At 37.2% G+C, this 16,370-nt stretch overlaps 1 protein-coding gene across 1 annotated transcript; it reads left to right on the top strand.

Annotated features, from left to right (window-relative positions):
• The first annotated feature begins 2,154 nt into the window (after positions 1–2,154).
• On the top strand, positions 2,155–15,707 carry LOC137298267 (sorting nexin-4-like). The gene is made up of 14 exons (XM_067830446.1): positions 2,155–2,254; positions 3,499–3,605; positions 4,197–4,335; positions 4,761–4,838; positions 5,190–5,261; positions 5,734–5,781; positions 6,363–6,418; positions 7,238–7,310; positions 9,305–9,432; positions 9,884–9,973; positions 10,282–10,372; positions 10,714–10,871; positions 11,113–11,227; positions 11,532–15,707. The coding sequence occupies exons 1-14, from the start codon at positions 2,162–2,164 to the stop codon at positions 11,577–11,579; spliced, it is 1,296 nt and encodes a 431-aa protein (XP_067686547.1). The 5' UTR covers positions 2,155–2,161; the 3' UTR covers positions 11,580–15,707.
• The last annotated feature ends 663 nt before the right edge of the window (positions 15,708–16,370 follow it).

Here is a 16,370-nt window from a genome sequence, read left to right as displayed (position 1 = left end):
TCAGTTTTGCTTTTAGTGTCGACAGAAGACCAGTCTATTACAGACTCCACACAGGGTCTCCAAATTACAAACTCCGCTCATTGCATGATATGTGTTAGAGTCCTTTCAAAAGCTCCAGACAGTGTATAAAGAACAAAATTCTGCATACTGTGCGCTACCTACAAAGGGAAGTAACTCTTAGAGGCGTGTCGCAGTTATCTCCCTAGGATATTCGGGGCATGCAATGTGAAGAGCTGCTTGTTCGGAGCTTATGTGATAACGGGACATAACTGGGCCTGCATAAAACTGGTTTCCGGTCATCTTGAGCAGCAATACCCAACAGACAGCGAATACAGGTCTAACAGTTTTTCATGGTTGCCTCCCTTTGACCGTGAACAAGCAGTGCTCCCTTCGTCTCACAATATTTTCAAGGAATCGTAGACCAGTGGTAACCGCGCCTTAAGCATGCTTTCCCTTCCTTCAAAAAAAGACATTGGGGAAAAAAGGTACGTTGTTTTGTGAAAGGAAATGACCGCGAAAATACCTGAAAATTGTCTGTGCTTATCTCCCTTTGACCGCAACTCGACATGTGCTCATCCTGTTATGATTTAAATGCTTTCAAAGAGAAAACACGAAATAAAAATGAAAAATTTGATCATGTTTGTTGTTTCCATCTTTGCAAAACCATCAAAATGCAAACATAGCTTCTTTCAGAAGTTATAGAAGAAGCGAATGTGAAAGGTTCTATTTAAACCAGTGAACCTACAAATCTATCCCCGCGAACGTACAACATTGCTGATGCAGCGTTAAGCAATATTCACTCACTCACTCACTCACTCACTCACTCCTACAAATCTGTGAACGTTTTAGACACCTCTTGCTTGTTTCTCACAAAGGGTTAAGACCATTTCAGCGCATGATACGAAAATACGTGTTCACGGGTTATACTAATGCATATTTGATACTCATTGATCGATTTGATTATCGAGTATTTCAGATATCTGCACTGATGTCTTGCACAGGTTTACCGACTGTAACATTCATCTGAGAACACGTGAATAATTAACGTGTAAGAAAATGTGATCATTCTCTTTACTGTGAACACCATCGCATTCAACAACGGTAGCACTTTACCATCGTATCCAACAACGGTAACATTTACATCACCCCCGTACCCAAGACCCGTGAAGGTCCGGTGTAGAAGGGGCCTTCGGCAACCTATGCTTGCCATAAAAGGCGACTATATGCTTGTCGTAAGAGACGAGTAACGGTTAGGCTCGCTGACTTGGCTGATACATGTCATCGTTCCCAAATGCTCAGATCGATGTTCATGCTGTTGATCACTGGAATGTCTGGTCCGGAGTCGATTATTTACAGACCGCCACCATATATGTAGCTGTAATACTGCTGAGTGCGGCGTAAAACTAAACTCACCCAGTCACTCGTATCCAACAACGGTTACATACACATTACCATCGCATCCGATCACGGTAACAGTCACATTACCATCGCAACTCTGAAATGATCATATTTTACATTAAGATGATGTTCATAAAAAAATAGTCATAAATATAACGAAATGGAGTCCAGAAATGTTCTTCATTTCAAATCGAGACTTGCCACACATTCAGACTTGCACCGGCTTTTTGAATATATTTGTTTCAGGGTCTGTATGCAAAGAGTATGTTTATGGTATGCTCCAATAGAAATTCACGAGTTGCCTACCACAGCAATATCAACCAAATCAACCAACTCCTGCAACTTGTATCGTATTAGTGCCCATATTTGGCAAAAATACCTTCGTTCTGACGTTAAACTGCAGACAACAATCAGACATTTTTCTCTTCATATGACTGTATCGCCGTTCCACAGACTTCACCCATTATCGCAATGCGATTGTAAGGACTTTTTTAATGAGACTTACAAAAACAAAATAATTAAGTACAGTATTTCTGTTTTCAAAAGCATGAAATGTAAGTATCAAAGTGTCTGACACTTACATGAAGTAGTTATATTTGTGATTATAGCGGAGAGATTACACATTCAAAATGACCTATCATGAGGTGTGTTCACAGTTCAGTGATAGTTCATCATGAAATTTCTTATATTTAAACGCTGTAACATTTGTACTACCAGTAGGATCTTTTACCGGAAGTAGAGTTAGCTTCCGATCAAAATAAATATGGCGGACGAAGAACAAAATAAGGAGTATACACCGACTAGAGTCGAACAAAATCTAAGGGTGATTTCCGAACAGACTACTAAGCTGTCAAAGGTAAATATACGGCAACCTGAACCATTGGCTGTAATTTAATTATAAGATTATAGGGTAGTACGCCCTCCTTCCTTGGATGAGTGTATGATAATCTATGCACTTTTGTCACGCAAATGACGATATCACAAGCGTACGCGGGACAGTGCTTTGTAGGCTCCAGTAAAGCCGCCCGATGATAGCGCACATTTTAAGTTCAGCGTTGGAAAATTCATTATTGATGTATATCAATGCCAACCATCAGCATAAGTAAATTTCTATTTGTTTACACCCTGTTTATTAAAGATTATATGACATCTGCCACACCCCCTTCACTAGTCTATTTAGGCCCGCCTATTTCAAGTTTTCTCAAAATTGCAGATCTACATTGTCAGAACATTTTGTTAACCATAACTATGGTGACTTGACACGACAGAATGTGGTCTCCAAGTTAAAAATGCTTATTTGCATCAGCGTGCTTGACATTGAAACACTTTATAACCCAACCAAGGTATACCCGATAGCTCGCTGAACTAGAAGCAGTGGTACTCTTTAGTAACTTGTAAATGGCAGATAGGTTAATAAATCACTTGTGTTATATTGGCATCACAGGTGGTGATAAGGGTAACAGATATGGCACAATTTCTTGGTGAATTAGTTGTGTTTTTGACTTCCTGAAAATGAAAGTTGCAGAATTGTATCTTTTCTAGTCAAAGATGTGACTGAAGAACGCAGCACAGATATTTATTTCATTTCACCACAATCAAGTGTATGTTGCACAGGGAGGATTCAACTAAATCATATCTTTGAAATCATTCAGATATGTGTCAGTATGGACATGATGGGGGTAACATGTTACAGAGATAGTGACAAAAACACTGCACTAATACATTTCTCAATTTCTTGGTGTACTTTTTGTTGTTCACAGTTGCATTCCTTTAGTTTGCAACTTAATGCAAGGATTCAGTGCTCTTGGGTTGAAGTCCTACATTCACCCAGATAATGACACTTGATTGATATATTAATGTCATTGCCACTCTTTTTATGTTACCAACATGGTAAACATGAGAGACAGATCTGAAGATGTGTCACTTTAGACTATTGTCCCACATTAAGGTTACCCATAGTTATGACCATGGTAAATGAATAACTGTCCACAGGGATGTCTGTCACTCACTCACACTTGTTCAAATTGTAGGTGTTATCCTTTTCAGTAACCTTTGTATAAAAGGTTTAATTTTTTTTAAAAATGTTTTCTTAATCTACAGCCCAACTTGCTACAATGGCTGGAGATTACAGTTTCGGAGCCAGAGAAACGAACCAATGCCTCCATGAAGATGCAAGACACGTTCATTGTCTACCTCATAGAAACAAGGTACACACAGCCATGATAACATTTACATCTAGAAAAAAGGCAGCTGGGAACTTTATCAAATAAATGATCATATTAGGATCACTGCCATATGAAGCATTTAGTGGATTGTCTTCCGAAGCTGAACTGACTCTCATTTAACATTGTATAAATGCACTTCTCACAACTTGATACCAGTTCTTTAAACACATATTTGTTTTTTCTGCCTTTATGTGCAGTCAGACAGTTAGTGGTTGTCTTGATTAAACAGAAACAATGTATCATTATCATGCAGAACACACTGGGCACCTTCCCATGTGAACATTGCTCATCGAGAAAAATACATAACTAGATTATGTCCTATAATTGCATGCATTTTGCTTGCCCCTTTAACATGCTGTAATGTCTTTGAAGCATAGCGGTTCATTGGATTCCAGTGATCAGCTGCATTTAGACACAAGTGACAGACTGGCACTGGTACCATTAATTGATGTAAACTTTTCAGTCTTTTCAATTTGTCAATCTTCTCAATTTGTCTGTTAGCATATGAAGATAGGAAGGGTACATTATTTTTCTTTTAATCATACTTGTTCTTATGTGGTTTTTGTGTTGAAGGGTAATAGATGAGAATATGAAAGGTTACGGAGAGGGTGCAACATCCCTGTGGAGACGATACAGTGAATTTGAACTGCTCCGTAACTACCTCGACATCACATACCCATCGGTAGTCGTGCCACCACTCCCTGAGAAAAAAGTAAGTATCTGTACTCACTCATTCATGAGTTATTTCAACAGGACAAGGGTGTACACAGAAAGGCTGTCTTAACGTTTGTACAGCTTCCACTCTAACAGTTTTTGTTTCAACTTGGAAATGTATTGATGGAGTTTGAACATTTTATAATACTTATATCAGCCTAAAATCCATCATGAAAGACACTTTCAGTAACCAGATTTTATAGTAGGGCAAAGGTGACAAACTTTTGTCCTTTTAACAACTTATGCTTATATATTTGGTATCAAAGATACTTAAGTTGAATTCTAAATATGTCTCATCATTTACCATATTTTTAGCCAATATATAAGCTTATATTTTGATAAAGTGTAACATGCCATAAAATAAAATTTATATTATTTTAACATATTTAACATAGCTGTATGCAATGTGAGCTTTTGTTACAGGCCTCGTACACCTGGCAGAATGCTTCAACAGACAAGTTTGACCCTGACTTCATAGAAAGAAGGAGGCAGGCTCTAGAGGTAAACTGCAGATAAAGCTGCAGATGACATGCAGGCAACATGGACCACCAAACTGACATAGATTTTTATGAATCTAATTTGTTTAAAGTGTTATTTCTAGTTCACTTCCCAACCGTGTAAAGCATAATTCTTAGTACCACTACCAACTTACTTACTGATACTGAGTTGATTATAATATCAATGGGTGGAGTTTTACCACCAGGTGCTGGTATCTCGTGGAAGGAACAATTTCTTCCAATCATTGGCTAATTACTTTTTATCTACTCATAGTATTGTTTAATTGTTGATTGTAAATATCTAAAGGTAAGTAGGGTACATGTTACCTGACTACAAGGCCTCTTTTGTTGTCAGGTGTTCCTCCTTAGAGTTGGAGCACACCCCACTCTCTGTCAAGACAAGACCTTCCTGGGGTTCATGCAGAAGGTATGCTGCTTATATATATATCTACAGCCAACAGAGGCGATTCCTTCAAAAGGGATATATAAAATCTTATCAAAGAGGTGTTGTATTGTCATGACTGCAGTTTGTTGTTGTACACTGAAAATACGAAACCAAATCTGATTCTTAAAAATCTGGTAAGAGATTATTCAAGAAGTAAAATTGTGGGAGATGTAGTACAACATGATTAAAGCTGCTGTATCACAGTGTCACGATAGATGCACCCTGACTAACGTTGATTATCCATGATCGCCTATCTGTTGATCACATGTCAATTTTTAGCTGTTATATTGCCCTTACTTTTGTGGTAGTAGAAGTTCAACTAACATAATTTGTCTTGAATAGCTAAGGATTTGTTCTCATGCACAGCTCTTGTTCTATGCTTCCTTGTCAAACATAATCATATAAACTTGAGGATCAGAGCTTTTTTATCAAAGCTGCTTCTTCATCATTGCAGGAAAATGGTTGGAAGGAATCAGTGTACGCCACAGACTTTCAAAGCAAGGTGAGTATTGTGTGTGTCATATTGGTGAGTTCCAGCAATATCTTTGTGGATAACATCAGAAATGGGCTTCTGACATTGTAATGATGTGGAGAATAATACCTGGGCCTTTAGGTGTGTCAATTGGACACAGTTTAATCCCCTAGACTGCCCCTAGGTGCTCTGCTATATAGGCATGATATAATTGTCATACACTCAAGCTGCAGGGCAGTGCTAAAGGAGAGTTTTATGATGGGATAGCCTAATGATCTGAGGATGAATATGGTGAACATAAGAATTCTCCAGACAGGATTCCATAATAACATTTGGAGTAGAATATGGCAGATGTGTCTTCATAAAGGGTTCAGCTGTAATGTTACTTTTAACTTTAAATGGATTAAATTGCAACATGTCTGTTCAATGCAAGTAGCGATACAAACACACAAGTTTACGTGTTGTATAATGTTAGTTATGAAATTTTCAAATAAGCCATGTTTTACATCAATGCATGCTCTGCTAGGTTGTAATTAGCTGGAATTGCAATATCTTCTCCTCCACAAGCACATCAGTATCACAACTAACTCTGTTTGTATGTTGGTTTCCAGGCAGATTCTCGACTGAAGGCACTGAGTGCCTCATTTCGTCTCAAGAAACCAGACAGGTACATTTTGCCATCGTCCTCTTTAGGTGTATGGTCTCAGTGTTATATATACAGTGAAACCTCTCTAAACCGGCACCCCAATTGACCAAAATAAAATGCTGTTTTATAAAGTGATGGTTTAGACAGTGATCATCATTTTCCAACGTTGCTGCCATTTACTCTTGTCAGTCTGTTTAGCTTTATAATGCCTTTGATATTTCCATAATTGTACAACAAATTTAAAGAGTAATGATGGCAGTTGGAATGTGGGTCCTTGATAGACAGCACAAGTACTAGTATTAGTGTATTGGAATGTGGGTCCTTGATAGACGGCACAAGTACTAGTATTAGTGTATTGGAATGTGGGTCCTTGATAGACAGCACAAGTACTAGTATTAGTGTATTGGAATGTGGGTCCTTGATAGACGGCACAAGTACTAGTATTAGTGTATTGGAATGTGGGTCCTTGATAGACAGCACAAGTACTAGTATTAGTGTGTTGGAATGTGGGTCCTTGATAGGACTGCTCATGCCCATGCCGGTTTATACAGTGTTAATTACAGTTAAAACTGCTTGTTGGAACCAGAGAGTCTTGCCAGAGTATGGAATAGGCAGGTGCCAGATTTTTGGCAGGACCAAAATTTTATGCCGATTTTGACATTGTGCCTGATTAGACAAGTGCCAGTGTTGGCAGATTTCACTGTATGGTGCCCTTGCTGTAACAATTTCAGAAATCTTGTTCCAGGAGGTATTCCACACCACTTCCAAATAGCATTGTTTCAAGGGACATTTATGACAAGTTTCTATTTATGACTGATGTGATGTCTCATCTGGTTGCAGGCGGTTTGAGGAGTTAAAGAACTACAGCAATGAACTGCAGAACAACATATCAAACATACTTCGAATCAGAGCTGTAAGTCAGTGCTTCTACATGCTTTCTGGAGATTATGTCACTATAAGTTATGACAACTAAACTGAATTCATAAGTAAATCCTTTCTCTGTGGATGTCCGTACCATTCTTTTGTCTCAAACACTTCAGTAACAAAAAGGATGAAATAGAGGATGTTTTCCTGCCTCATGGACAACTTTGATATTTTGTATGTACTTTCCAATGTAATTCTTATACTGTAAACAGCCAAATTTTCGCGACCGTTTAATTTTCGCGAACTTCGCGTCAGACTTCACGACGCGAGAATAAAAACATGCGATAATATAGCTATATCACACACTCTATTCAGGTAAGTCAAAGACACAAAAACAATACAGGTGTCATTGCTCAATCACATGTCATCGCTTGGCTAATCTGGATTAACACGGCTCAATCACATTCTATTTTCATTGCTCAAACACCTAATTAAAAAGGATTAATTCTGAAATCAATTACATTAATTTGTTGTTAAATCTCTTCGCAAATCTGTTTATTTTATAACAGCTCAATGGTCACGCACCTACATGTCGTGTAAAAACATTCAGAGTCGCCCCTGTAACAAGATCACCTCGCGAAAATAAGAAGGCGCAAAAAGGTTTAGTGACCATCACTCGTGAAAATTTGAAGGCGCGGAAATAAGACAGTTTACAGTAAATGTTTATCAATTTTTAGTTCTTGATCCAATATATTCACTGGCATCAGTTTCTGTATGCATACTTGCGAATATGAATGGATGCAGCTTAGGTCACATGTCATTTATCTGGCTGATTTTCAGTTGAAGTGTAATTTCTGGAGATATTGCCAATTTGTTTAAACTAAATTAATAGCATTACCTTGTCTGTACGTTGTACTGCATAACCAATTTAATGTGATCAAAACCAATGTTTTTTTGCTGAATACTTGTCTTCAGCCTTCTATCTACACTTGTCGTTACCCACAATCAGATGGTCAGACTTAGTACATGGTCAATTCATATATTATGTTAAAAAGACACCAGCCTGCCAGCCCACGGCTAGTAAAACTCCAGTCAGACCACTGAATCTTCACAGTCACTGGCCTGACTGGCCTGTGAATTTTTACTCTCTCTGACCTCTTATTTACAACACACTTTTAAATCATGCAAGATCACAGCCTGACAAAAATGTTCACCATATTAACAGCTTAATGATGAAATTGTCTACATTCAAGTTTCCTGTTTGTGAATAGTTTTGTTGGTTGGTAACTTTCAGGCAGAGCTAGCAGGACTGGCTAGCAAAGTTTGGAAACCGTTTGATACACTGATTGCATGTCATCTTTATATTCTACAGGTGTATAGTCCATTAAATGTCATCTTAAATCTTAATATCCCATCATCACTGACCGTTGCCCATGATGTCAGTCACTGGATGACCTGGTCCAGATATGATTATTCACATCTGTCATGGCAGAACTTGTGTGAAATTAAATAGTAAACAAGACAGTATGTATAGATATCAGTACAGAATTCAGACATCAATATAAAGTGGAGGCCCTCTAAACCGGCATTCGTTGGGACTGGCAAAAAAGCTGGTGTAGAGGATGTGAGAACTTTTTAGAGAACTTTTCCATTTCAACCTGAGAAAAATCTTCTGTGTGCTGTAGAATATGACTGAACAAGATGCTGATAGTCAAAAACAATCATGCATCAGTGTGGTAATGTTGTCAAATTCACTGTTTGCATTTCCATGTTTTGTCTCTGAATTGATTTTTTGTTCGAATCAGCCAATCAACAGGAGTGCTGAGATACCGAATGCCAGTTTAGAGAGCACTGATTACTGTTCACAGGGCAGTCTTTCTTGTGCCGAAATATGGAATAGACTGACGCTGGATTAGAGAGTGTAAATGACCATAAATTAAATAGCCTTATCGGAACCAAATTTTAGTGCTGATATTGAAAGCATGCCAGATTGGACGGCTGCCCATTTTGAGAGCTTCCACTGTTCAGTGCTCTCCCTTTCAGAGAATATGTGATAAACTGTATGGCATCCACAAGGTGCACGGCAACTATGCCCGGGTGTTCAGTGAGTGGAGCGGGATAGAGAAGGACATCGCAGAGGCCTTGCAGAGCAGTGGACATTACATGGATGTGTAAGTAACACAGTGTCTCTAATCTGTCACTCTGCAAAAGTATTCACTATTGGTCAGATAAAGATTGAATAAGCTGGAATTGATTGCTCAATCTGGGTTCCTTTTCAATTTTATTTTTGTCTTCTCTTAGGTATATATATTTACAAACAGATAGCTTTATTTCTGTGTCTGATTCAAGGATACTGTACATTCAAAAATTAATGCTTCATAAATCATGCAAATGTGTATATGTAGACAAAAAAATGAGACAGGAATTTGAAATGAAAAAATATTCTCAGGAAATTGTGACACCTGTAGACTTAGAATTCCCTACTATGACATATAACGGTGTTAAGTGAACTGTGTCATTTATTAACATAGACAGGTGTTATTGTACTAGATGTTTGACCACCTATTGACCTGTTATGCAGGACATAAGATATATCAGAACATACATGTTGTGTGTTGACAGCTATGCATCTTCAGTGGATGCCACACTGGAGGAAGAAGAGCAGTATGCAGACCAACTCAAGGAATATTTGGCATTTGGAGAAGCTCTCCGGTAGGTATTAAAACTTCTCTTCAGAATTTCCAAAAGATTCTTATTCAACAGGTTTTTTTTCTCATCAATAAGTTAGATTTGGAGATTGTAAATTCAATGTGAAAATATAAAATGATATCACGTTGAGATTGAATTTCTTTTAAAAAAACTTTGAATGTTACTAATTACAAAGTTACTATATGACACAGAAAGTTTACTATTGAAAAACTTTGGGTTGTTTGTCAGCCATGCAAGGTATACACTGATGTTGGCTAATCAAATATATCTTACACAGTGAATGTTATTATAGTATTGGATATTTGGTGTAGGTCTGTGTGTCGGAAGTATGAATGTGTTCAGTACGACTTGGAGAGAGCAGAGGACAACTTGTCATACAAGGCCAGTCAGAAGGATTTGCTGGTGAGTCATGCTCTGAGATGTACAGATACCATAATCAGGACATAGGGCAACAGTGTTCAGATTAGTCTTTTAGGATAATCACAATTATGCTTGACTGGACTTGGCCCAGGTACATGTAAACGTAGGTAAAGCTGAGAGTAACTGTTAAATCTTCAAGTTGATGATGTGACAAAACATGATCCCTGTTGTAGACATGTGCAGATCTGGGCCCCATTTCACAAAACTATTGTCGTGCTACAGCGTCTTAGTTCCTGCAACACAGACTTATAACAGTCATAGGGCTATGATATTTTGTGAAACAGAGCCCCAATGAGTTCATGACTATTTCCCGGGTCCTGCAGGTGCAAGGAAAGGCAGCAGGCAGTTTCTCCTTGAGTGGGATGAAGACGAAGCTGTTTGGGAGCGACACTCCAGAACAGAGAGATGTGAAGATCAAACAACTGGAGGAACAGATAGTCCAGGCTGAGGTGGAGCTGAGACAAACACAGGAGGAAACACAGTATGTCATGTCACATCTGGATTTAAAGAGGCATTGTTCAAGGGAGACAATTATATACATAACTGTTAAATTGTCTCCCCTTAGACCAAAACTCATAATAAGCATCTCAAAGAGGCATTAAGAGATTTTTGATTGGAATGAATGACTGCTTCAGAAATTGATATTTTCTTCTTATTAAACTTATGACAGGTTACATTCAAAAGTGAGATGGTTTAAAGTGATGCTTCTCTTTTTTGTGTAGGAAGTTTGTTGAGGCAGCACTGAGAGACATTGACAGATTCAAGAGACAGAAGGTGAAGGATCTTAAGGAAATCTTCACAAACTACGCTATAATGCAGATAAAACAATGTAAAAAGGTAAGCCTGGCCGATACCATTTAGAGTTAATAAAGTTAGCATTTGTTTAAAGGTAATGTATAATGTAAACAGAAAACTTCCCCATGAAGATCAGAACAAGAATTGATCTTTAGCAACGAATTCTTGGGATAATAGGCAACTTAGAGTATTGGTTGGTGATCAGACTCACTGTCGTAAATACTTGTTATTGTATCCTATATCTTTATGATCTCTGTGACTGAATAGTCTCATCCAGACATGATTACTCATAGTCCAACATGATATAGTTGGAATATTAAACAAACACTCATTCACTTACTTTCAGGGTATTGCAATATGGACAAGTGCAAAGGATTGTTTCGGCAAGATGTGATGTTGTTAAACCAATCAAACACTGTCTGCATTCCCGCTGTGTTGTGTTCCTGACATTGCGCATCACACCTTCCTGCAGGACAAGACACCTGTCTGTCTCACTGACTCATCCCACCACTCCTCAAACCTCATCAGGGTCCTCACAACAATATTGAAAATAGCCTCATCATTGCTATTTTACCAAATATTGAAATGTGATGTCTGTTTACTTTTGAATCATGCAGTAGCAACATAAAGGTGGAAAAATATCATTTTTGACAATTCATATTCTGAAATCAGAATTGATATTCTTTTTCGTCATTCTTTTAGAAAAGTTATGACCAAGATTCACTCTATTTAGGAATTAATTTCATTCTGTGCTTTTTCCTGAGGTGCTGATAATTGGACATGTTGAATTGAAAGTGCATTTACTAGTGTTACACAGCAATGAGAGAATGAAACTGCTCAACAATTAATCATTGAAGATGCTTTAAAGTATTTGTTAATTTTGAGACATATGAATACTGATCTATGATAATAAATTTCAAGAATTTAATTTCAACAATGAAAAATTCAAATCTGTTTCTGAATTATTTGTTAATGTGGAAAAAGAGGATTACATATAATATTTAATAAATATATTCTTGTTTTTAAAAGTGAATAACTTTGCCATCCCAAATTTGAATGATTAATCACATCATTCACCAGACACCACAGTCCAAGTTCACTGAAAAATAAACTCATCAAGTTGACCAGACTCTCTAGCGATGTTGTACCAGAGGTCCCCAGCGACAGTAATTGACTTTGTACACCTATTGTTCTCTGGGGGAGAAAAGATTCAATTCATTTCACATGTGTTTTCGTAGAAGATGGAAAGTAAGTTGGAATATGTGTCAAATTTATTACAAGTCTTACCTGTCAAAACCTAATGTTGTAATGGTAGAAAGAGGTGTATGTGAAATAACATTATCATTTATTCGACACACTCTTATTTCAGACAAGATTCTCTGTTCCTCATAATGTCTAGATATTAGCCTTATTTATTCAACAGTATAATGTTGAATATGACTGTGATAGAACTATGGCTGTAATTGTAAATATCATTTTGCACAAGATATTGAAAGATAGCATAGCAAGGTATTGATATATTCCTGTCATTTTATAGCATAGAGAGATGTTCTTTTTCATTCATAAATCCTCCAATTTCGATATATGTAGTGATTGTGAAAAGTCATCTTATAAATTATTTGGATAGGTAAGAGTCACATTAGAGTCAAATGATTTTATTCCCGTACAATACCTCACTTAATGAAGGTCTTCTCAATTCACCTGGACTTTCTGATCTTCTAATCTGTGCCAGTGTTTCTTCACATTATGCACACGGCGTATGGATCCGCATGTCAGATTTCTGTATCTTGAAATTGAACTTAGAGGATAAGTTCAAAGTGGAAATAACAAAGACTGTACATTATGTTGTTTTGGATGCTTTATACATTCTATTTCTAAACATGTACCTGAATTATTTGATAAAAATGACAAGCGATTGATACAAGAATCTTGAAATCTTCAATTAAGAGTTGGCAATCTGAATTCAGACACAATTCACACATCCAACCATGGAGGATTGCCATAACTTCATGCAGAAAAGTATTGTATCCGTGAAAATAATCTGATTGTAACAATATTAATCAGTAAACAAATGACTGTTTCCTTTGGCAATTTATGACATCACTCTAAAATACAGGCCATATAGTAGTCAGATTTGCCACATATTTAAAGTATTTAAATGAATTGTTTCCTGTGCTGCAGCATTATCTGATACACTACAGTAATCTCCAGGGAACCACATCCAGTCGAGACAGAGTTGTGGTTGACAGTGTGAGAAACTATCAAACCACTGACTTGTGTAGTATTGTCTAGTGAGTGACATCTTATCACAGCCAGATTACCTTTCCAGAAAGTGATTGCAAAAGCGTCACAAAATGGCAGTCAGGCCTTTTGACTTTGATTGAATATATTTGTGCATTATGATCTGTTGACATTTCCATAAGTGTCATGTCAAGAAACTTCATTATCAGTCAATCAGTATAAGACCTCTAAATTCTTGTCACAAATAAGCTAAACATTCAGAAAAAAAATAATGTGTACTGGATATATGGAGAACCATACACATCATATCGATAAGAGCACCACAACATCTACACAAAGGTTACTATGTAATGGTGTATTTGTGTTTGGCAATGGCGTTCCCAGGGAGAGCAATCAAAACTAGAATAAGGCAGTGAAAAAATATCAATAGTTTGGACAGCTGACACCTGCTTGGCTCAAGAACGCACGTCGCCCTCTATGGTTGTAGCACTCATAGTAAAGATCCAAATTTTCTTTGGATTGGGCACAACTTGGAACCAGGCTTGTCACCAGGGTAGTATATAGTCCATCTGTTCAACACTGAAATAATGAGCACAAAAAATGTATCAATGTGATACATTAGAGATAAGGAATGTTGCTCAAAGCAAAATGTCATTTTTGTAACCTGAAGTTGGCGATGTATCTATCAGCATGAATATATCCTGACACATGTAGTTGCAGCGTAGATGAATTTGTAGGAGAGAAGCCTGTTAATTAATCTCACCTTTGCATGTTTCTGTGAAATGTTCATTTTTAGTTTTTCTTTAATTTATTTATTATAATAAATAAATGTAAAGGAAATGTCATGAAATACTCAAAAATCAAAGCATGGCTGCTTCTGTTTTTCCAAGATAACTGTGCAATATGAAGTGTGACAAGCGTACATACTTATGTTAGACAATTAACAAATCTAAAGCTGACTGTTGCATTATGGTTGTATACTGTCCAGTGTCCGTCCACATGTGCTGCTAGATGTAAATCCTAACAAATATTTCACAAAATGGTCAGTGTCCTGTTTCATTGACTCTGCTGAATACATCAGGATAGGCAACCGAGCAGCAGTTGACCAAAGCTATGACTTGATGCCATTAGCTCTGACTTGATGATCACACAGCAGATCAGCATGCAGCCCCTTCAGACTTGTGATGACTTTACCCACAGGCTGTCTGACTCAATATAGCATTATTCAAGCTGCCTAAATGTGACAAAAAATAATTCCCCAGTATCCAAGCTCTTTTTCCATTCTCAGTATTCACTTCATGTAATGTACATGACTCAACATTTTCCCTCTTCATGCAGTGATCATATTGCTAGCAGCTGATGAATATTTTGTTGTCAATGTCACAAACCAAAGTTATGGTGATCATGGTTAAGAAAAGTGACTACGTTTGTGTAAGTGGATGCTTGGCACATTCATGAATTAACCATGGCATTCACTTTCAGCTGTATATAGCCATGTCTGATGTTGATTGTTCATCTCTTGCATGATATAGCAGAGACTGGTTTTATCACCACTCAGTCGTGTCCATTTGCTTAATGTTAATGCTAAGTTAGATGCTAAAACAGACCCCAGTCAGACAAGCATCACTTAATAACATGGTCATAACGTGACACCTGTGTATGTAACTGTTACACCTGGATGCTATATGTGCATGTTTGTAACACTGATGTTAGCTTTATCAACACACAATGGTGTCATTCCACTGGTCTTGTCATATTGGCTATATAGGCACAATTGTTTAGTAACAGATGTATACTACCCAAACAAGTTAAAAAACGCACAGCCAGAGGTTGCATTATGCCCTGGCATTGGCAGGTTAACGAGATATAAGCACATGTTCATTAACTTCTATAAGCAGTATACATTTGCGATTGATTGGCTTCTGCGTCAATTTGTTTCACTGCGACAGACAAAATAATGCATATTTGTAGCTAGTATTTGAATAAGGCATTGTATTGATAATGAGATCACATGGATAATATGTAAATCTTGAATAATGTTTGGGAAACATGAAAAAATATTTCTTTAGATCTTGTTAGAAGACTCAGTTGAAGCTATGACATTTTATGACATTTGTTTTGATTTTATTACTCTCACAGTGAGTATTTTTATATGTATAGGATTACATTTATTTATTTGTTATGTATGATGTACACTGGTTTGTAAAGAGTAATTACAGCTATAATTAGAGTGTATGATTTGCTATGTTTGTCAGTGTAATAAATCTGTTGTTGTGTTTCATCATTTGTTTTTTCATCCTAAAGATTAACAGCCGTAATAGGCTAAGACTCAGAGAGCTGTGAGTAGGGTTGTATTCTATTATAAAGTCATAATTGGTGTATAAACAGTAACAATGACTGAGAAAATATATCCCACGGGTACCAAATCCCACACATGTCCATTCATCTGAAAACAGCTAGGAGTTGCTGTAAGCAACTCTGGAATACCTGACCGTGATAGCTTGTTTGTTGATTTAGACCTTGTAGAGGATCTATCCTTTTAATTTAGAACATATACAGGACAAAATGAATTAGGGATATTGGTATTTTAGGATTGAGATTTTATCAGAGTGTCAATGAACAAACAGATCATCATTCAGAATTTCAAAATTTACATCCCAAACTATTTGTGTCCAGTATATAAACCACAAATGACCGTGGTGCTCTACCTCCCCATCCAGAATAGGGCACAGCAGTGGGGGTAAAACCTTTTTCTTCTTTTGACAAGGATAAACCAATAATAACCACTCTGCTACCCCTCTTCTCCAAATGAAGCCCATTTGGGATGGAACCTGAATCTTTTGCAAAAAAAAATAAGAAAACACTCAGTGCTACCCCACACTTTCCAATCAATACCAGAACACCAGTGGGAGTAGAACCAGATCCTTCTGCTGGCAAGTGAACA

The sequence above is a fragment of the Haliotis asinina genome, chromosome 10, assembly GCF_037392515.1.
Source record: "Haliotis asinina isolate JCU_RB_2024 chromosome 10, JCU_Hal_asi_v2, whole genome shotgun sequence".
Lineage (NCBI taxonomy): Eukaryota > Metazoa > Mollusca > Gastropoda > Lepetellida > Haliotidae > Haliotis > Haliotis asinina.
The sequence above is the reverse complement of the archived record's forward strand: the minus strand, read 5'-3'. Positions and strand labels throughout refer to the sequence as shown.